Raw genomic sequence first — 23,741 nt, forward strand, 5'->3', positions numbered from 1 at the left:
TAATTCTTACCAGGATAAAGGACTAAAGGTAAGCAGAATATTTAATGAAATGGAGTGTGTTATTAATATTGCCGTTGAGTTTATTACTAAATTAGAACTTTGTGGAATAGTAATAAAATAGGGTGTGCATTAATTCCAATGATACCAAGATGGCTTTGGCATTTCAAAAGAGTTTCAATTCCATTTCGATATATACAAATAAGGAATCCACAATAATAACCTCAATCTATATCACATATAGGATGAATAACTAAGGATTGAACGCCTTGCGTAAAGTTTTTATTTGAACCAACGTTTTACATAACAAAGTGTATGATTGTTTAATGACGCGATAATCGGATTTTATTATATTACCTAAACCTTCCAGATGGATCATTCTGGATATTGGTGAAAACCGTAACAAGTTCTGTGCAATTTTAGTTTATAGCAATCAGACACACAGATAGACGGACAGGTTTTTATATACGAGTAGTAGCTCTAGGACTCAGTCATATCTCTCATAGTTACGGCAGTGTTACGTACGAAGTCTTCATTCGACTGATTTTTTCGCCGACTACAACGAAAGGGTTTATAATTTTCGAGTTAATATAGCCTACGAAATTTGAAATTAAGTTGGCTTTCTATTGGTAGGCTCTACAAAGTCACAAACTTTACCTCTTCATAATATTAGTATAGATAATCCAGTACCTAGTGTGTCTACTAACTCTTACCGCCGTCTTTTCGCTTAGATCTTTTAACTACATTTTGCTGTTTACATGCTTCAAGGCAAGCAATGGGCACAAAGATTTGTTAAATCTCATAATCGAATTTAAATTGCATCGCGTGACAGTCACCGGTGAAATGGAGGAAAATGTACATTAGGCTGACCAGAGTCTTCATAATGGCATTTATCCGCTCCGTTGTGGTATAAACGCTGAGAGAATTTGATGTTGAACGTGATATTTTTCCATACAAATTGAACAAGTGTATCCAGAAACTCCATAAATCACGTCTATTGTTTCTAGTCCTACTCTTAATTGAACAAAATGTTTCGGTGAAAGACTATATAGAAGTGACGGATTTTATTTGTAAAGAAATGTGATTGTGATTATTGTTACTAAAAAAAGTTTTAAGAAATTAATAAAAGCTAGTCAAACAATCTCATTGGTTGTCTCTGCTGTCTGAGCGTCAAATGTAGGGTGATGCCGAATTTTTTACCTGTGTTTACACCCAAACACTATTATATTATTTTCTGCGTAAATAAGGTTAGCAGCTGTTGTCACTGTCAATGATTGTCAATGCAGTCCGGACAGCTAACTCACTTAATATCCATTCGTGTTGTAATGAATTAAAAATTGGATAAAGGAAAACATGCGGCCAGTAGATGGGAGGATGAAATAAAATTAATTACAGGCAAGGTTTGGTCAAGAGTAGGGCGAGAAAGGGCAGACTAGAAGAGTTTGGAGGAGGCCTTCGTTGGGATCGGACTTAAGTTTTTTTTAAATTAATTGCTTTTTTTGAAATTAAGTCGTAATTTATAAATTTAATTTTTCCATAGCAAAATATGTCAAATACTCCTTATAGAAAAGAAATCGCAAAATAACTCATTAAGAGTATTATATTTACAGTTTTATGTTTTAAATGCTTCTTCTAAGCTATTACCTAAAATTAAAAGTCACGATACAAATTAAGTTTTAGTAGAAATGTACACGCCCACTTCATTAAAATTTCCATTTGATACGAAATAATATTAACATAGTTCTACTCAATCTTGCGTTGTATAAATTGGTTATTCTAATATAAATTAATTGTTTTACATCTTTTAGTATTATTAAATACATAAAATAATACGTAGTAATTACGCGAGAACTTATTAGGTGCCATTAGGAGGTTTTCATGATACAAACAAAGTAAAAACATGGATGATATGTATATAATTATTATTCAAAACCTTTATAACCTTCTTCAAATACTAAAGTAGTTTTACATTTCGGTGTAATATTGTTAATATGACATGTGAAAAATTACATAATTTAACCTGCCTCATATTTTACCCGAGTAATTAAATTATAGCTACAAACATCTTCGGAAACACTTGTAAGTTGTAACCATTAAAAACTTTTATATGTATACTAGCTGATCCGGCAAACCGGCAGTTTTGCCATGTATATCATTTATTATAGAAAATAGGGGTTGATCGTAGATGGGTGAAAATTAGGGGTTGTATGTATTTTTAATGCTGTATCATAAAAAAATAAAAGTTAAAAATTTATCTATAAATTAAAAAAAAATAGGGGTGGACTACCCTTAACATATAGGGGGATGAAAAATAGATGTTGTCCGATTCTCAGACATACCCAATATGCACACAAAATTTCATGAGAATCGATCAAGCCGTTTCGGATGAGTTTAACTACAAACACCGCGACACGAGAATTTTTTATATTAGATTAAAGATATATTTCAAATCCATTTATGTTTTACTTCAGCCTGACTATAAATTTTGAAAAAATAATCACTTTGATACAATTAAATGGATAATTTAAAAAGACTCCAAAAAGAAATAAAATGTAATGAGTCATGAGGCATTAAAGATGATATCCTCCTGAGTCTGATTGAAATTTGACTTCTCGATCATCTATGATCGGTCTACAAACGGCGGAGCTAAGCTGAATCATACACAAAAAAAATGACACGCTGAATTTTTAAACTTCTTCGGTAGGTTAGGTCTTCATAGGTTTAAAATAATATCGTACATTAGATAAAGCTCAACTGACCGTTTGCCATTTTGCTACAATTTTCTTACATCTTACATCTGTTAAAGCATGGTGTACAATGAAAATGGTACGGTAGCTAGTGCCGATACCGAAGTACAAAGCGTAACTCGTTGGCTATACGCGGCAGTCTTCTTCGCGATGTCGGCAGAATCGTGTTGATTTTCGTGAATGCTTGATAATTTCGTGTACGAAGTATCCATAAAGTTTGCACGTAAATGATTGTTTTGTGTGTGTGAAGTTTTAAAATTAGCTATTTAATGGGTAAGTGTTGTTTTATTGACAAAAAATTGTTCTTTGGTCCTTAATAAAATTCCGTGTTTTTCGATTTTCAAGATACGTTTTAATATTCCAAACCGGTCTAATTTGACCTGTTAATTTTGTTATTTATTTTCTATGTGTGTACTGTGTATATAACTCAAAACCCGGATACTTTTTGAAGAATTTCATAGATTTTAATAACTTCTAAAAAAATAATGTTCGTATTGATATAAAATTAAGATATTATATTTTTATTTTTATTACTGACTTATCTCTATATCTCTCTATCGTATCTTTCTGATATTTAATAATAATATTTTTATATATTTCTTAAATCGATACAATCAATTAAGGGCAATAAAGTTTTTAAACAAACAATATTGTATGTTCTAATGTATTTAAAAACATGACATTATTACACAAGGAAACGAATCTATTAAAAAATATTTTTTTATGTTCTGTTATATTATCCTAATAATAATTTTCTGCAATTTAATGTGTAACGGACATTATGAATACGTTATCTATGAATAAAAAAAGATATTTAAAACAGAACGTTGTCTTTTTTTACATATTAATCTTGGACACCGGCGTCCAATACTTAATAATACATCCAAAATTTGCCTCAGTTTGCATCAGAATCTTGATGCTTCTTGCTTATAAGAAACTAATTATCACAGTTAAATTAATTTTCTTTTAATAAAAAAAAATATTTATACAAGCGACATTCTTGTTTCATACTTTTTAGTATATGTTACAATTTGTATATTTCGTAAAACGATTTCATTGGTCTCATCTAACATGATAAACATAGATTTTTAGCAAGCAATTTAAGTATAGATTAAATTCTCGTGTCACAATGTTCGTTTCCATACGCCTCCGAAACGGCTTGACCGATTCTAATGAAATTTTTTATGCATATTCAGTAAGTCTGAGAATCGGCAACTATCTATCTTTCAAACCACTTAGTGATGAGGGGAGTCTTTGGGAGATTTTTTTTTTTATGATACAGCATACAAAAATACATACAACCCCTAATTTTCACCCCTATACGATCAACCCCTATTTTTTATTATAGTAGATAGTTATTTTTATTGAACTAAAAAAATGTTTCCAAAAAATAATATACATGGTAAAACAACGTTTGCCGGGTCAGCTAGTATTATTTCGTCCGTTTTATCCGTCCGTCAGTACTCTTTAGCTATTTGAAGTTTAATAAAATTATTTACATATACGCCGGGAACTAAAATACTTGGGCTACATTGCTCTTTGAATAAACCTCTACTTCTTCTTCTTCTCCTTCTCTTCTCCTCTTCTTGATATGAGAAAAGTGTTCTCATATCAAGCACATTTACTTACCTGGAAAATATATAAACAAACCAGATATTGTTAAATATATATTATAATTCTTTATTTTTATGAATAGCTAAGTTTAATATTTAAATCCTAAAACGTTTTTAATTTTTTCTCACATTTTTGATCACCATTATGCAATAGAAAATAAAAACAGTTTTACTGCTAACAAGAGGTACCTAGGACTATCTAGGAAAACTATAGAAAACCATACTAACGAGAATAATAATACTAAATCCAGAAGCGCGTAGGAAAGGAAAAACAATTAACTAAAATAAAATAACTAATAACATAGTACAGTAGTAAGCAATAACTCAATTAAAGTTTGCTTCGATAAAAGGTCATATTCACGTCTAATAATTCACGTTTATAATAATCATGATTCCAATATCTTAAGATAAAATCATTTTTAAAAATTGGTTGAAATATTATATCCTTTTTGACTTGGCTCAGGCTATTGAATTAAGGCCTGGCAGGAGGTCTAACGCACGTACTGACTTTCGTACTGGATTGTGACCAACTCTAAAAGTTGGGCTCGCAGTAAGTCAGCACACGCTCATGACGGAATAAGGGAAAATGTTACCCTGCCTCCAGTACGGTGCCTGCTGCAACAGCGAGTGGGGGTCCAGTGCACCTTAAGGGACCCCCACATTCCCTGCGTCACTTTAAGAAGTTTCTCCGGCGCGAGGGTCTGTAAATGGAATTCCAAAAAATAATAATAATAAAGAATCAGACACTTCAGAATATTCTGACGCTACTCAAAAATTAAATCTCATAATAATTGTTTTAATTATATACAGTCCTGTTGTATTTACATATTATTAATATTCAACAATGTCTGCTCACAAAACAAATAAAAGTTCAATGTACTTACAAAACTTTATTTATTTAACCAGTTTTATAATGCATTATTACACTAGTACCATAAGAAGGCAACTATTGTAAGGAAACATAAACAGGTCTAGTGGACTGCGAATCCATGGGTCCCGGGTTCAATCCCCGGCTGAGACAAACATCGATGTGATGAGCATTTGGTGTTGTGCTTAGGTCTTGGGTGTTTAAATATGTCATTATATGTCTATCTATCTATAATATGTATGTATATCCGTTGCCTAGTACCCATAACACAAGCTTCTTCAGCTTAGCATGGGACTAGGTCAATTGGTGTGAATTGTCTTTAAAAAAGAAAATAAAAAAATAATTAAAAAAAATAAAACAACTTGAACAAATATAGAAAATGTACAATATAAATCACAATGATTTTTGAATTGTGTGAGGTTAAAAATACTTTAATATCCAACGTAGCTCAATTTTTAAAGTAAATTCTAGAAAGAGGAAATTATGTTGTTGACAAAATTGACAGCCTTTTAAAAATATCTATTCGATGCATGATCGAAATGACAATGCATTTAATTAAAATTCTATGATATTTTAAAGCTTAGATTTTTGTTTATGTAACCTGTAAATAACGTCACTACTATGTAAGTCAATTTTATTATTTTTACTCTTCAATACCTGCATGAGGCAGGCGCATTTTGGTAGCGTGGTTCATTTTTCTTTAGGTCTTTAGATTATCAGCCTTCAGAAACGGGTCTGAGCTGCTCAGTCTTGAGAATTAGCCCTAGGCTAAAATGGATTTTTTCAGCTTTCATTTGGATCAAATTGGTGTTTTTATGGTAATACTTAAATTGAACCTTTTAATATTTATACCGGAAAAATTATGTTCTGTATATTTATCTATATAAATAAAAATGAAACCCGTTTTCCGTTGTCACGACATCCCATGAAAACGGCTCGACCGATTTGTCGGATTTTTTTTTGTTGTGTTTGTAATTGTCAGGAGAAGGTTCTTATAAAATAAAAAAATAAAAAAATTGCGCGGAAAATTAGAAAATTCAAGAGTACTTAACCACCATACAATTCGAACTTTTTGGTGTAACCTTATGGCGTTTGACATAACACAACATTGACAGAATGCGTGCTGCAAATATCGTCAGAGGATGTAAGAAAAATGAATATCGTTCAAATTAAATGCTTCGATCGGAGTTATTATATTGATAATATAATAATATGCGAGCCAGAAAAACAAACAAAGAATGTTGTATAACATAAAGCATTAGAATAATAAACACTTTGTTTCTGAAATATTTTTTAATTCATTATACCAATTTGAAATCAATATTCATAGTTAAGACAGGACAACGTCTGTCGGGTCCGCTAGTTTGATATAAAGTCATCCTATATGTAGAGAAAAACGATGTTAACTTTCAATTAAAATCAGCGATAATCTCGATGTAGTTTTACGTAACACAGGGAACCCATTTACTCATTATTGTTAATCTATTTTACTCCTACGTTAGTAGTACTACTTATAATTCATCTAATCATCTTGTGTTATCCTAACTCATAAGACAATAGCACAAAATATAACTAAGCAGAATGAATTTGGCTTAAAAAGGTGGTCTGAAGTAAACGTTTATGATCACTTTAAAGATTTGCAGTCAAGAAGAACACAAAAAGTAATTAAATAAATTATGAAGTATAAGTTTCAAATTAAACACTATTAAACATATATATGTCGGAGAAATATGTTTTTACTTCATCGATAAGTGTGATATGGGTATAGTGCGAACACAAGACCCGAAAAAATAATCGTACAGTAATTTTAATTGATTCATTTTAACATTACATATAGCACTTTTAATTAACCCAACCTCGCTTTTACTCACAATCTTCTCAACCACAAAACGTATATACCCAACTCAGTCCAACGTCTCATCACCACCATGTTCCACTAAATACTTAATCAAAAGTACCCTACTTTCCCTAAACGCACTGTCCAGTTTGGAATGTCGACCACACTCGAGGCATTTGCTCGGCTCTGATTGGTCATAGCAATATTAGTTCTAATTATTCTAAATTATGTAACAATTAAATATAAATAAATTGAATCAAAATAAATTATAATTCTTGAAAGTAATAGAAGAAGTCAATTGACTCGATCAGAAAATTTCCTGATAATCGGATCATTCCCTGACATATACTCGTATGTATTTTACTCAATACTGCAGTCATTACTCAATAGCTGCATTTTACACCAAATTCATAGACAGTAGACAGATAGTAGACAGATCAGTCCACGGAAACAGGAGCTCTTTTTACATACGAAAATAAAATCATATGTCGAATTGACATCCTCCATTGTTTGAAGGTAAAAAGGACGGAGAGTGGCGAAACATTAAAAATAAGTCAACATTTGTAAAGATATTTTTCACACGGTAAACATCCTTATAAATGACCTAATATCACAAGATATTTCAGTATCATCTTTGATTTACGATAGGGAATAATTTTTGCTATGGATTCGTTTCATCAGAAATATTTCTATTTATTACTGGCTGAAATGACCGATGTTGATGTTGACATTAAACAAAATCAACAGTGTATAAATTTATATTGTCTTTTGGACTTTTGAACTGTGAAACACCTGACAAATGGTTCATAAATATATTTTTTTTGCTAGTTCTTGTAAAAGTTAAGTATAATGTATAATTAAATAAGATTTATGTTAAATTAATTCAAACATACATTGCTATTACAGTAACAAGTTGTGAGTAAATTTTGGAATCAAACGGTCTCTAAAATATATTAAAAGATACTAATTAAAAAATTAAAAAAATTATGAAACCTTAATTTATAACAATGATAGTTCTGAATAAAAATATAGCGGTACATAAGTTATAGTAGGTATGTAGTTGTAAACATTCGTAAATTATAAAATAATGCAATGCATCACAACACAAACATAGTACTATCAAAATTAACCGTTATTTATACTTTACTATCCTACATATTTATTTCCTCTATACAAAACAAAACATTCAATAACTACTTCATGTTTAGGAATGTACTTACCCATAACATTATCACTGAGGGCAGAGTTGGCCTACCTTCCGTGAGAGACTCATCCCCGAGTTCGTAGGTTCGAAGAAATTGACTTTTTTGTCGATTAACTTAACAATCCCCCATACGGGTAAGAGAACATCATGAGGAAACCAGAATGCCTAAACCTCAATACTATTTCAGGAATCTGAGGCCTTAAAAGGTTGTAGCGCCACTCGATATATTATCACTCGGAAACTGTATTATTAAACAACCATTTGGATTAAAACGTATCGCGTGTAAATTGTTCTAGATGCATTATTTATACTAACATCCTTTAGTTTAGCGGTAGTAAGTCAGGTCGCTTGGCATAGTATTGCATAAGATTGCAGTATTTTATTTTCAACCAGATGAACCTTTATTACAAACAAAACTTCGTGCCTCCATTTAGTTCCTAATTAATACGCACACGGAAAATCAAAATATTATTTATTCATATAGATGTAATGTACACTTATAAACATCAATAAATACTCAAAATTCATTAGTAGAATTGAAGTCTGAATCTAAATGCACAAAACTCTCCGTAATTTTTAGTTGACCATAAACTGTCACTATTACGTAAACGATTTGATTCTACGAATTATTCGTGCTAATTATTCCTAAATATTATAACATTTTCATTAAATTGAAACGTACCTGATAATTTATTGAAGCATTTGATAGAAATATTAATAAATTCAGACAATGTATCTAATGAAATTATTGAAAAATATATTTCACTTTGAATTTGGAACACGGGCATATGTTTTCATTCTATGTAAATATTAACCATTTGTTTCAAACTACAAATATTACACCATATACGCTTTATTTACGCAATCTAATTTTGTATTTATGCCTTTAATTGTACCCAATGTTTTTAATTTGTACTGATTACATAGGCAGAGTGTTTATTTTAGTGAAAATTCGTTTTAAAAAAGCTAAAATCGACTGCGTGACCGCGTACATCATCTCGACTTCACGACAGACTTTTAGGAAAGAGTAATCGAACTAGTCTAAGTTCCGTTCAAATGAAAATGCATTTTTTTAAACTTTTTAATTATTTTAAATTTGGAACACGTGTATATTATTTTAAAAACTTCTTTCGATTTTCGTCATTTCACATAGTTGTTCGTGTTCATTATCAAATTATAATATGGAATGGGGTGTTAAAGAAAATAGGATTGCAGTGATCGCCTTGCACAAAGTGTGTATGGAGCCGTCGTTCTTATTCCAGACACTGCAAAAGCTTAGTATTAGCCGTATGTTCGTATATCATACTATCAACAGATACAACAACACTTCGTCTGTCGAATACCAGAAAAGACCAGCGCGGCCGCGTGCTGTTAGAACTACAAAAGCTGTTAATGCTGTTAAAGCCAGAACACCTCGAAAACTTAGAAAACTTAACTTATGGCTGGACTAGGTATATACATATGGTTACCTGGAAGAGATAACTCGAAAGAGATAAGGCCGCCAGTTGCCCTCCTTTTTATTTAATTATGTCAATTATTAATATAGATATATATAGATGATATCGCTTAAAGTGGGCTCAAAAATGAAATATGAAAAATTCCCTCAGTTATCGTATTATCTCATTGAGTAGTCGTATAATACCTTCCCCTTTCTTGAAGATACTCGAATACTGAAACATTTTAGATATATATTAAAAATATCTTATATAGTTGAAGAAATGTATTGTAACATTTATTTGTAAAGTGACAGAAAAGGATCACTCAATAGGAATTTGCGGCTCATATAATATATAGATTTACTTTAGAAATCAGTTAGTACCTTCGAGAGAATTCTAAGAGATGATGCTCCCGGTTTAATTTTTTAGAATTATAATTCTTATTAAATACTACTTATGTGTTAAAGACTTCAAATTATTTAACATACCCTTACTGCTTTCAGACTATGAATCTCTTTACTGTACTAAAGTAAATCATATGTAGCAAATATAAGAACATGTTTAGAATTAAAGATAAGAGAATTTTCGAACAAAGTGAATATAAAAACGTATAAAAATTAAATTAATCATTCTAAGTGATTTTCATAAGTTTTGACTATGGCAACGTTGCACTGTCATCGTAACTTATCGTTGTATTTTCTCGTAACGTTATTAATTTGTAAAGAAATCCAAACGAATAAAATGTTTGTTTTAAGTCACCATAAATATCTGCTATCCAAATTAAGGGAATAAAACAATTAATTTGCAACTAATAAAGTATTTATATAAGTGTGTATAACATTAGCATATATTACATCTCGACATTTGAGTGATTGACGGCAATTATGGTCATTGAGAGTATAAAATATAGCGAAATGAAGTAATCTCTTCTCTTATCTTCTTAGTAATCTTTATTACAGAAGGTCATGCTTGTCTTAAAAAGCCCTAGACTTGCTCCCTCCACACGACGCTAACCCCCGCTTGTTTTAAAGCATTACAGATGTTGAAACCCATAATAATTGTCTTATTTAGTCAGACCAACGGATAACTCAACCCGACTACTTCTGCCAGTCCCTCCTTCCTACCATTACTAGTTTATTGAAACTAAACGATTCTCCCTTGGCAATTTGGCCATCATAGTAAAGCAGCAGTTAATATAAAGTAATACATTCAAATTCAAATTTTTGTACCTTAGATATTCAAAGGTTCATATATATTCATAAACTTTGAATATGTGTTATCTTGTCGTCGATAACGTCGGTGTGGTGTTAATAAAAGAAAAATAAAATTGCTGCGTTGTACGTTTACTTCGACAAATTGGTTTTTCGAATGAAAAATTAATCAAGAAATTACCGTTATTTGAAATATCAAGTTGTTAAATTTTTTGAGGATTCTAATGAAACATACATCCAAAATAACCTTGACGTATAATTCAAGACAAAGTAGCAGGTAGAAGCAGACCTGGTAGATGGACTATTTGGTTGAATAGTCTTGGGTAATGATAAGGTCAAAGCTACAAATTATTATTCAGAAGCTCAGCATCCAAAATTGAAATAGCCATGATAATGAATAACAAACTTACCTTCAAAATAAGATGGCACTACACGAAGAAGATACATCCATCAGCATCATAGAATAATTAATCTAATCTAATAATTGTTTAAATTTAAAATAGGATCCTGTATGTTGTAATGAGTAATATTTCAATAATTTGTTTTATTCCCTTTTCATAACAAAAACGCAGTTTTTGTAATTAAATATTTCGATTTCATTTTGAAATCAACAATATTTAATACATAAAATAACTTCTGTTAACCGCTAGCAATAAGTCTATGGAGAGCTTGGCAGTACTTGTAAAGAAAGATAATATACATATTGAGTGATGAGCGAGAATTACTTATATTATTATAGAAATATTACGTATATTTCTGACAAAAAAAAAGCATTTTAAGTGTTAAATACATGTTTTTCTTGTTTGTATTGAGAATGTAATGTAATTAAATGTATAACATTTTTATTCAATTCATTTATATCAAGGGGTATGATTGGTGTCAAAAAAAATTTCAAACCAATCCAAAAAATTACACAGTTTTTTCGAATGGTAACCTTCCGGTATTGGTTTTTCGAGTCGGTTCAAAATATATTAATTAGTAATTACCATAGGATTTTAATACACTATAGAACGCTATTGGCGGAATTCCTTTTAGGCGACTATGGATAGCCGCATAACGTATAATGTGTCTAAAGACGGCAAGGTCACGTGATGACAAGAAGGCCACAGGCGAAAAATTGGAATAAACTCTAACGACATTACGTGGTATATATTGCTAATCACTGTTTATTTCCGAAGTTTCGCATTAATTGCATGAAAGCATTGGCATTTAAATAACAGAATTTCAATAAATCAAAGTAGGCTTTGTCATGGTGTTAAGACGAATTATAATTAATACATCCGCTAGCAGGAAGCACTTAAAACTGATTTTATCAAAACAAAAACAGGATAGCCTTAATGCAACCTAATTTGTCTAGCTTCAATGATTTAATTTCAATATTATTATATTCTGGCTTTTTAAAATATAAAATTTGCATTTTGGTAACATTTTTCTTGTTATATTTTATTGTCATGCAAATATATTTTCACGGATTTCAAGACAATGCCGCGGTCCAAACGTATTGTTTAATATAATTTAAATTGTTGTATTTACTTTAGAATTATACAAACTTTTCCATATTGTAAGTAGACCTGTAGAATGAGTAGAAGATAAAATGCTTCTGCTTCGTTCTTAATATGTAATATAAGTATTATATTATAAGCTATCAACTGCTTACCCAGATTCAAATCTACGACCTTCGAACTATACGCAATGTACGTTAATTAGTAAGCGGGAAGCGGTGTCAACTAGTCTTTATCTCTCAACCATGTTGTAGGGTATCACAGTAAAAATCTTCCTATAATCATGTTTTAGTGAAATCATTAAAATCGAAAACGCGCTCTATCAGATAATTCTACGTATTTATTCTGTTATTATCATCTGATGCATACTAAGTACATATTATGATATATATACACGAATAAAGTGATGTACTTTTGTCATTATTTAAGGCCAGTAAGGTTACGTAAAAATGTAATTTAGGATCGACACGCTCGCCACTCGCAAATGTTAGACAACCAATTTTTCAGGCTATTTTATTCAGTTCTAAAACAACCAAATGATTTACTCTGTTTGAACATTGTTAGACACAAAAACACACTTATGAATGTATAAATATAATTACCTCAGTGGATGTGTAATATTTCTAACGCGAAATGTTAACTGACTTTTTTGTATTTTAATGCGCAAACCCAATTTGTGTTCGTCAATATTAATATTGCAAATTGTTTATATGACCTTCGATAACTCGTAAATGCTTGTTTTTGGTATGGATCGATAATTATCAGAATAGGATCAAACAGGATCCAGGGAATTCTTTAAATTCCATTGTCACAACTCCTACAAGACTTTGGGTATTGTTTACTTATAGAAGTGAAGTCGAACTAAATGAAAATAATTGTTATTCACGTACGTAACTTCAGTAAAAAAATGGTTCTTATTTTCATTTAATGCCTGTTATCACATCAAGAGCAAACGCACGAGACAAATTGGCAATAAACTCTCCGAGACTCTTTTCCGGTTTTTTTTTTTGTTTTTTTTTACAAAATGTTTGTGAGCAGCTGCAACCATTACATCATACTCCTCATCACAGGCATTAAATTATTGTAATTATGATAAATCATTTTTGCATTTTGTTTTCCTTATAAAGGCGAAATATAAAAACTTCGAAATATTTACTGTTATTTACGTTGTCGTGGCTTTAAGAATAATAATAGCATTTAATGCATTTTTAGATCATTTTAAAATGGTATTAATCATTATTTTCAACCCTTGTCCAAAACTTCCCTATTATTTTAAGCTTACGTTAAGATTACAAGTAATCTGGACTATATATAATATTGATGAATGACCCAAATAATATTATGTAACTTAAACAAGCTAAGGGACATCTCATATTTTACTTTATAGATTGGAAATAAACCCTGCAATTTACTTTGACTGGATTACTTTATTGTTTAGACAGTATTTGAGGAAAAATTGGGTGTCATATAAATGTAGTCTTAGAAATAATTGTTTTAATTGCAAATTGTATTACAATATAAATGATATAGTAAATAACACTACTTTTCAAGTAAATTATAATGCAGTAGAATTTCTTAAAAGTTTTATTCAAAAATTTTAAGAATTACATTACTATTTATCGCATTATTGTGTCTGCAAAATGCTTATTTATTTTGATTATAATTAAGTCAGGTCTGTTATCAGCATTATATTTTGTAAACGGTGCCATATTTTTTAAGTTAAATGTTGTTGATGTTTATGTTTATTAGTTAAGATTCACAGTTTATTAGATATGTTTGTATAAAGCTTAAGGAATCTGAAAAAGCGTAACTAACAAAAAAGAAGATTTTTTTAGCGGCACTGAATATTAATCTAACGTTCTAAAATAATTCTATGTTGCTTATAAACTCTTTTACGACTTGTTCGGTTTTGGCAACTCGGACGTTACAAATTAATGGAACTATTAAGCCCCTGCGGTGCTTGTCGTATATTCTGTTAGCATTCCCTTTTCGCCTTCATTGTATGACATATCAAATATATTGGTTCTGCTCTATAGACCACGGTTTAATTATTTCTTTTATTTCTTATGGGCAAACGAAAGACTGTAGAAGATAATACATCAGTTCAATTGTCTATGACTTGTATGATTGTTCTTACAGACAAGTGCCAATTCATGGTAAGTGTTGCTTGGGATTGTAGAGCCATAGTCGTATATTTTAGAATAAATTTAAAAATGAAAAACAAAAGACGAACGAAGGGCGCGTTTTGTGTGATTGTGAGTGGTCAACAGCATCTCTAGTTTAAAACGTGTTGACACACCATATGATACGTCATGATATTAGGTCAGTCTTTCCCACCATGAGTATTATTGGCCTATTTTCAACATTAACTCTTCACTCTCTTCAAGTCGTAGGTGCAATCCCCGGCTGCATGGACTCTCTGCATATGTACGCATTTAAAACTCGCTCGTACGCTGAAGGAAAATATCGTGAGTAAACCAGCCTAAGACCTAAAAAGTCGACGATGTGTGCGCGTATAGAATACTGATCATCTACTTGCCAATTAGAAAAAAACAAATGATCGTGATAACTCAAACCTGAGGCCCAGACCTGAAAGGTTGTAGTGCCACTAGCTTTTTGTTCCAACCCTGTTCCTGGTTTTACATCCCCCTAGACGTACCTGAAGAAACAAAATCATCCGTGACATATGGTTTAGGCCACGGAATGATAATTGAAGCATTTTCACATAGTACACAACACATTTTACTCGGTTCGATTCCCAGACGAGACAAGTAATTTTTTGAAAGTCATTGTATGCAGTAATACTTACTATTCAACATAAAAAAAGTCTCCTATCTACGATATTTAAGATACTTTCCCTTGATGTTCCATAGTCGTTACGTATAGTACAAGTGTTATATGAGCCTAAGTTAAGTGTAGACAAGAATGTAATTATTTCGCATGTACCAAAGTAATAAAATATCTTCGATAGAATCCAATATCACATAAATAATAGTTATCCCAAAAGAAAGTGATATATTTGCAATCCCTACGCACTGGTGAAAGTTTATATTACTGACATATGTTTCTTGTAATACTATACAGTAATGAAATGTGCGCCTATTTTATGTGTTTTGTTTTGATTTGAAGTTTAATAGGCGCAAAATGTATACAATAATATTTAGACAATACCATAGGCTAAAATGTAAATTTAAAATAACTTGTTTCTTTAGAAAATGAGATTTCTTTCTGAGATCTTCTAAGCTATATTTTTTGCGTTACATTACATTGATAATAGATTCGATTCTCTTTTATGTGGGTAGAGGAATAAAGTTTAGCTGTTTTTATAAAGAACTGGCGGCTCAATTTGAATTTGTTTAATGTACTTAATGTTAACATTTACGTTTTCATTAAGAGCTCAGCCCACTGTTAAAATTATCTTGCTTTCTCTAAGCGTATACCAAACATTTGTATGGAAATTATACTCGTAGTTTTACGCGACGTTAGTCAAACAGAGAGGATCAATGACAATGAGTACAGTTCAATAGCGGAAGAATAAATACCAAAAATCTCTCAGAAATATTTACCTTTATTTTTATTCTACTCCATACATGTTCCTAATATTCAACCTTGAGTTAACCTAACATAAAGCTTTACTGCCACCGTAACCTGATTAATAGTTACACAACACTAATTTTAGTATGAATATTTATGAGTACGAGTTTTAACAATACAACCATTATAAGTATTATAAAAGTAACCGTGGTACTATTTTCGCAAATGATTAATATGAGAATGTAGTATCAGGTAGTATCAGGCTATGTTCACATGTAACGCGCGTTAACGCGCGTCAACGCGCGATCAAATTTGAAGAGCGTTCAGATGATGAGCGCTAACGCGCGTTGCGAGAGTACTCGTCAGTCTAGTTAGGTAGAACGTAGAAAATGGACGTGGAAGAGGCTATTATTTTGGGGTTATATTATAAAGAAAAATATAGAAAAAGAAAACGTACACATTGGGTTCATCCAATTTTGAAAAAAAATACAAATTATATTATATTTTTTATACAAATTTGCTATATTCCAACTTGCTGACCTTTTTTCTACTTCATCGATTAGTAATTCGATGTCAATATCTTCAATTTCACTCATTTTAAATGCGAGAACAAAATATAATTACGAAAATTAACAAAATTACATGCGATCGCAATGAAAGCGCGCGCTCATCTGAACATCAAACGGACATTACATTAATATCAAAGCGCGCGTTAACGCGCGCTCATGTAAACAGTTGTATGAAAATACCACAATGTCTAGTCGCGCGATTTGAAAACGCGCGTCAAGTTTTTGCCATGTGAACATAGCCTCAGGGTTTCATTCTCATTGGACAATTCGATATTTAAATGTGACATTAATTGACAACAATAAAAAACGATTTGAACTGTTAATAAAAATTAGGTTTATTTATCTATCTATACTAATATTATAAAGAGGAAAGGTTTGATTTTTTGTTTGTTTGAAATGAATAGGCTCCGAAAATACTGGACCGATTTCAAAAATTCTTTCGCTGTTGGCAAGCTACACTATTCCCGAGTGACATAGGCTGTTTCATTTTCAAAAAAATTAGGGATGCTTACTAAAACTTGAATAATCTAACCCAAGGTGTAAAAAAATAAACAAAAAACTTCCTTCAATCGTGTGCGCTGCGAAAACTATTAATGATAGAACAAAATGATGTATTAAAATTTTTCAGTACACATCACTACCTATAAAAAATGTCACGACAGCATGTCTCTATCTTTTATAGTTACGTCACAATAAGCGTCCATTTACTATAATTTTTTTATTAAAATACCACCGCTAGAAAAGGCTCTTTATTCGTACCTAGGTATTGATCCTTATCAAAATAATTACCAACGTTTCACATAAGCTACAATTTATTGGCATAACCAGCAAAAAAGCATGGTGGATTGGTGTTCTCCTGTCTTTTCTCTTGAATAGTTTACTACTATGTAATATAACAAAAATCTTAGCCACAGCAACGCTTGGCCGAGTCTACTAGTTAGTTATATATGTGGCAGTTGTCAGGTGATATTTATATTAACCATAATTAAACCGAGTAAGAATTCTCGAAGAAATAAATTATCGATTCTTAAGACTATGTGAGTGTATTGCGTAAGTACGTGGATAATTTGTAGCCATTATACTGTGAGCTATAAAATAGATATATTTAAATTTTTTTAAATTAAAGTCCTTCTATTTGAAAGAGTTTGTATTGTATGTATACGCGTATACCTCACATTAATCCATCATCCTTAATTACTAATCGTGTATTCTGAAAGGACATTAGTGAGTTTCAAAGACTCCACCAATGCACGTGTAGATGGGATCGTAAAGGGTAACAAATCATTTCCTTTTCATACTGACCAGAGCTGTCGTAGTCCTATCGTATATTGAATCACCTACTGATTTGGCCAACCCTTAATAAACAGAAAAGTGGTGTCAATTACTTGCGACGTCAATTAACGGTACTATGTTAACAAAGTTATTAAAGCTAATATTATTATTACAGAAAAGGGTTATGAAAAGGTGTTTATTTGGTCCATCTATATGAAAGAACAACTGTCAAATATACTGTCAAAGTCAAAGTCAAAAATAATTTATTCATATACGCAATGTATATATGAACGTCAAAAAGAAATATACATGAAATGCTTCTAATTTTACATTTACTGCCAGTTCTCAAATCAAGGGCTCGGAATGGAAGAGAAGACCTGGCAATAAACTCTCCGCCACTCTTTTTTAGTTTGATATATTATTTTTTCCAATTATATGCACATGTAAGTACATTGGCAAATGTTAAAGATGTCGGCACTTTGCACATATCCCTTTATATGAAGTTTCACGGATGTTATTGGATTTGAAAATTTCATTTCCGGATAACACCTACACTTTTATATTCTTAAAAAAGAAATCTTATATATATTAAAACATAACAAACAGTATTGGGCTTGTGGTTTGGGAGTGCATCTTTAACCACTGAGGTCACTTGAGGTCGTCAGTCTAACTACTGGCTTTGCACTAGGAGTTCTTATGCGTAATTAATACTTGTTTGTACGTTGAAGGTAAGCATCGTGAGGAAACCTTATCTGTGGTTAGGTCAAAAGGAAGTAATCAACGACATGTGTCAGGCACAGAAGATACTTGTCTATAAAAAGTAAATAATGAATCAGACGGTAAAGGTTAGGTTTGTAGTGCCACAGTATTATTTTTTATGCTACTATAACAAATAAAAGTTATGTAAATTATATATTTTAAGGGACACATTTAATGTTAATTGAGAGCCTAAGTCTTTACAAAATATACATATATTTAATTTCACTTAAAGTATACACGCTATCGATTGGTCGTACATTGTAATAAGATATAAATAAAAAAAATATCAAAACGGTCTATACACAGGTAATTTAAAAACGTGAAATGTTTGTATTTAAGTCGTGTGTCCGCTAGTAAATTGTATTATTTTTATAAGAAATGTATTGCGAACTAAACTTAGTTTGTAGGTACACTAAGAATACTGCGTCAAAATGCGTATGTACAATGTACATTGTCTACAATTAAATTTGTAGGATACAAATACAATGAACATTAACTAAAATTAGATTGTTTATTGTTAGATTTGCCAAAACACAAAAGCAGATGCTCCAATTTATGGTTAAATAAACGGTACTGCGTTGTGAAAATCTTGTTTAAGATAGGAATATCCGATATTTTGCAAACACAGCGCAAACTATGTTAAGCTTTCCACAGATTAAAACTCTTACACAGTATGCATTATTCAAACATTGGAAACATCATAGATTTTAAAATTTGAATTACTCGTATTGCCCGTATTTTAATGGTGTGACGCGTAGTTAATTGCTTAATTTTAAACGTAGGACACGCACGTTTTTCTATTAAAAATAAACAGCTAAAAATGCGTTCTCTATAGAAACGACGATGACTCGTGATAATTCGACTTAGGATCCTACTACTACCAATTCATAAAAAGGCCTTCGATAGTCTTTCCAGTGAAGTGTTTCCGAACATATTTTTAGAGTTTAAGAACAGAGAATAATTTATCTTACGAGCCTTCTGATAGAGTGATTTTCCATGGTCGGCAGTATCTCTTAACATCAGGTCAGCCTACTGCCTGTTTGCTGGTTTTTTTTTATAAAAAAAATACTATACACATTTCAATACATATTTTAAATGTTTTAAATAAACAGTAGGTACATTTAAAATTGTTTTATAATTGCCATCCTCAAATTATTATGACAAGTTTTAGTTTATTGGAAAAATATATTATAAACAGAACATGTCATAATAAATACAGTGATTGTGAGAATGATTTGTGATTGTGATGACCTTACTTATGTTATTTTAAGGTATCGAACGCGATTTAAGTATTAAGTTTATAACATCAGTATTAGTTAAATGGCGTAGTCTGATGACGTCGTTACAACCCATGTCAGCTAATTGTTAGGTAATAAGGTCACTATGGAAGCTTCATGATAAACTCTAGCATTCACCGAGATTTTGAACGTGTTCAATTTAAAACAGTGTTGGCCTAGTGGCTTAATGCGCGCCTTATCATCGAGGTCGTACATTCGGTTCACAGCTGTCACAATTTTCTTTCTATATACGCAATACGCACTTACTCCGACGGTGATCACTAAAGATAGACTTCGAGGGGCCCAAAAATCGACACACAGAAGGCTAAAGCTTGTCTGTAAAAATAATAATGATCGAAGAAACGAAAGAAAAAGAAAGAAGGATGCAATCTGTGGTCAGGGTTATTAAGGGTTGTAGCGCCACTGGATTCTAATTATCAATTCAAAAATAAATTAAAGATAAAACTAATAAATCTTATCTAACTAAATATAGTTATTGACATATACAATTAATTTAATGCACATGCATTATGGGCTTGACGTGACAACACTTAAGTGGATGTCAAATGTCAATGCGACTTGCGTTTTCTGATTGCTATTAAATGTGATTTTATTCTATGTTTTTGTCTGTTCCGTTTTTAGTGTAATACTTCTGTGGAAGTACTACGCCTATGGTGTGTAGGTTTTTGAAGACAATTGCACATTTGCAAGATGCAATATTTTCTAAAGTAAGTGAAACATTTAAGCAGTTTTTAAATTTATAGAGAGTTCAAATTTCTAGATATAATATAATTGATGGATGTTGGTTGTTATCTTCATACATAACGCGACAAATACCAAACTATAATACCTACTAGCGAATTAAAATGCATAGACAAAATTAAAAATTATTTTAAATAAGATAAACAGGCCTCATATATATATATATAAATAGATCAAGAATCCTTTGATCAATTGTTATCATCACAATTATTTTCTACCTTGATCGTTTATATGACATTCGTTTTAAAAAGAAAATACATACCTATCAAACTATTTTATTCTTCTTAATACAAAGACAATTGATTAAGTTTTGTATTAACAGCTGTTACCAAATTTACCAAGAAGTTTCACAAGTGTCTTTGAATAAACTCCTGTCACAAAGGAAAAATGATATTACTACACAAATATTGTTTGTTTTCGAAAAAGCCTATTTAATTTTATTTTACTTTTTTGTCTGTCACTAATAGTCACGGATTGAGGAGATTTATAATAAAAATCTGTATTTGGTATCCCTTACTTTCATAGTATTGGAAAGTATTTAGTGAGATCTCACTAAAGATTCTGAGATATTTTATTCTCCATACAAGAATATGTTCGTTTAAGTGTATGAAAATCCATTACTACCCTAAAAACTACTAAACGATTGGTTCTGATCAACTTCTTTAAGAGATATTCTCTTTCATCGGTTTATAATTATAATTATTTTAGTTATTGTTCAAAATGTTAAAATTTTCAGTGTTTTGGTTCCAAATTCAAATTGTAGGGCTATGTTATTAAACATAGAATCAAACTGCTTTTACGATATTCAAATGTTTTTTGATATGAATATAAAATTATATTTTTATTTGGTAAATTAAAATTATCCAGATGGGTATTTTAAAATTTATCATCGAAAGTAACTGTTTTTCTAAGAATTGCATAGCGGGCGTTGGCGTTTCTTATAAAAATATATTTTGCCAAGGCTTTTTTCTTTGTCCGTAATAATCTATTTCACTTTGATAATTTCGTTAAGGCTGATAATTAATTTTATAGACTAGAAGCAGTTTTAGACAAGCAAATTTATAAATGTTAAAGTCTTGTTTCCTTTTAGGTCATAGCTGCATTTCAATAGGCAAAGTCAAATGTTCAAGCAATAAACAAAGTAGAATACAAAAAAGCGATATAAAAATTTAAACCTAATGAATTTTTTAATTAATGCATTCCGTGTCCTTCAAAGGAATTTTTATCATAACGTTTACGAATAACTCTACGGTCATTGCTTGTCAGAAACACATTTCATAAAATACGGTGCTTTTAAACTCGCTTACCAATTGTTCCGCATTAATTTTAAGTGCGACAACATCTGAGGCGATGGTAATAAAACTTTTTACTAACGAAATTTCCAAGTTTGTCGCTGCACAAAGGACTTACAGCACTAAGTATTTATTACCTAACTAAAAGCATACTTCTTAAATAGTTTTTATCTTTTTTGTAATTAAGTTTCGATATTGAACACGTACAAGACTAGGCTAGTGTTATTGAATCGCTGAGTCCTATTAGGTACCACTTCAATCGGAGAAATAACATCTACTTAATCGTTCAGTATTTTTATACGCGCAAAAAATAGCAGGCTATTAGAGCATTGTATTATGTTTTTTCTATGTAAAGACGTACGACACTTAATCAGTTCTTATATGAGAATAAACACAACAAGAAATCAAACTTCATACAACGCTTTAATGAATACAAGCACTTCAAACGCGTTTCCATATTCTGAATTTAAATAATAACATTTGTTTCAGATTGCCGTTCGTCAGTTTGATTACGTATGTCGAAACATGGGGAGCGCAGGCAACAATACCACATTATATGAAGTTTTGTCTACCGAACTTTTACTTCAAAGAGACACATTGATTACAGATATATGGCCCATACACAAATGCTTAGAGCACAATATAATTAATGACACGTCGAACGATGAACTAACGAATAGAATATTTATCAACAATGGAACACAGATAATGTGCTTGGAACACGCTCCCATCCTGACAAAGAGCACCGTAATACGCGCCAGCATACTCTCTGTGATGGCTTTGTTATCTTTCGCAGGGAATTTCGCGACGATGATAAGCGTACAAAGGGGCAAACGGGGCCGAAGACGAACGAGGCCTTCTTGGACTGCAATATATAGTCTTATATTTCAACTAAGCATAGCCGATTTGTTAGTAACAGTATTTTGTATAGCGGGGGAAGCGGGGTGGTCGTTTTCAGTGCAGTGGTATGCGGGGAATGTAGGATGCAAATTGTTTAAATTCCTGCAAATGTTCTCGTTGTATTTAAGCACTTTTATTCTAGTTCTTATCGGCGTTGATAGATGGTTAGCTGTCAAGTATCCTATGAAGAGTATGGCTACTGCTACAAGAAGTACCAAATTAGTTATAATAGCGTGGATTTTGAGCTTCTTATTTAGTTTGCCACAAGTAAGTGATTTTTTTACTATAATGCTTGTATACATTTAAGTTTTTTTAGTAACCGCAAAAAACGTGTTTTAGGTAGGATGAAATTGTGTTTAGACTCACGTCAATTAAATTAATTAATCTTATATTAAGCTTATTAAAATCTATTATAAAGTTAAATGACTAAATAAGAACCTACTCTCATAGGTAAAAATACTTGTCAATGTTAAACGTATTGTTTATTTTATTTTATCTAAAATTACAGTACTTTTAAATTGTCTATTGGCATTTATAGATGTACTTTATAATAATCTAGCAGTGCTAAAACCTTTCATGGGTCACGATCTCAATCCTGCATAAGTTTGATTGTATGTTTATAGGCAAGTCTTAACGTTTATTAACCCAAAAAGACTTCCCCAAACCCAAAAGAAGTGAACTTTGTATAAACGTTTAATGTTTTTTATTGCGAATATATTATGAACAGAAATAACTGATAAGTGACACCGCCGCCCATACTCACAATGCCACAAGCCTCGCAAGTGACTCTTTTAAGACTTGGTACGCTCTTTACAACCCTAAGCCGAATTGGAAATAACTACCGCCCATGGACACTCTAAATGCCAGGGGGCTTGCGAATGCGTTGCCGGCCTTTAAAGTATTGGTACGCTGTTTACTTGAAGGACCCTAAGTCGAATTGATTTGGATATATGTACTTCAG

General features: G+C 31.3%; 1 protein-coding gene across 2 annotated transcripts in view; it reads left to right on the forward strand.

Annotated features, from left to right (window-relative positions):
- The first annotated feature begins 2,829 nt into the window (after positions 1 to 2,829).
- LOC125050616 (gonadotropin-releasing hormone receptor) overlaps positions 2,830 to 23,741 on the forward strand; it is a 28,349-nt gene continuing 7,437 nt past the window's right edge. The window contains exons 1-2 of one of the 2 annotated variants that reach the window (XM_047650571.1): positions 2,830 to 3,017; positions 22,370 to 23,047. In XM_047650571.1, coding sequence (XP_047506527.1) covers positions 22,406 to 23,047 — 642 coding nt within the window. In that variant the 5' untranslated portion in view covers positions 2,830 to 3,017; positions 22,370 to 22,405. Of the gene's footprint in view, positions 3,018 to 20,457; positions 20,555 to 22,369; positions 23,048 to 23,741 lie in introns of those variants that run through there. The other variant, XM_047650570.1, reaches the window with a different exon arrangement.

The sequence above is a fragment of the Pieris napi genome, chromosome 6 (genome assembly GCF_905475465.1).
Source record: "Pieris napi chromosome 6, ilPieNapi1.2, whole genome shotgun sequence".
In the NCBI taxonomy this organism is placed as follows: Eukaryota; Metazoa; Arthropoda; class Insecta; order Lepidoptera; family Pieridae; genus Pieris; species Pieris napi.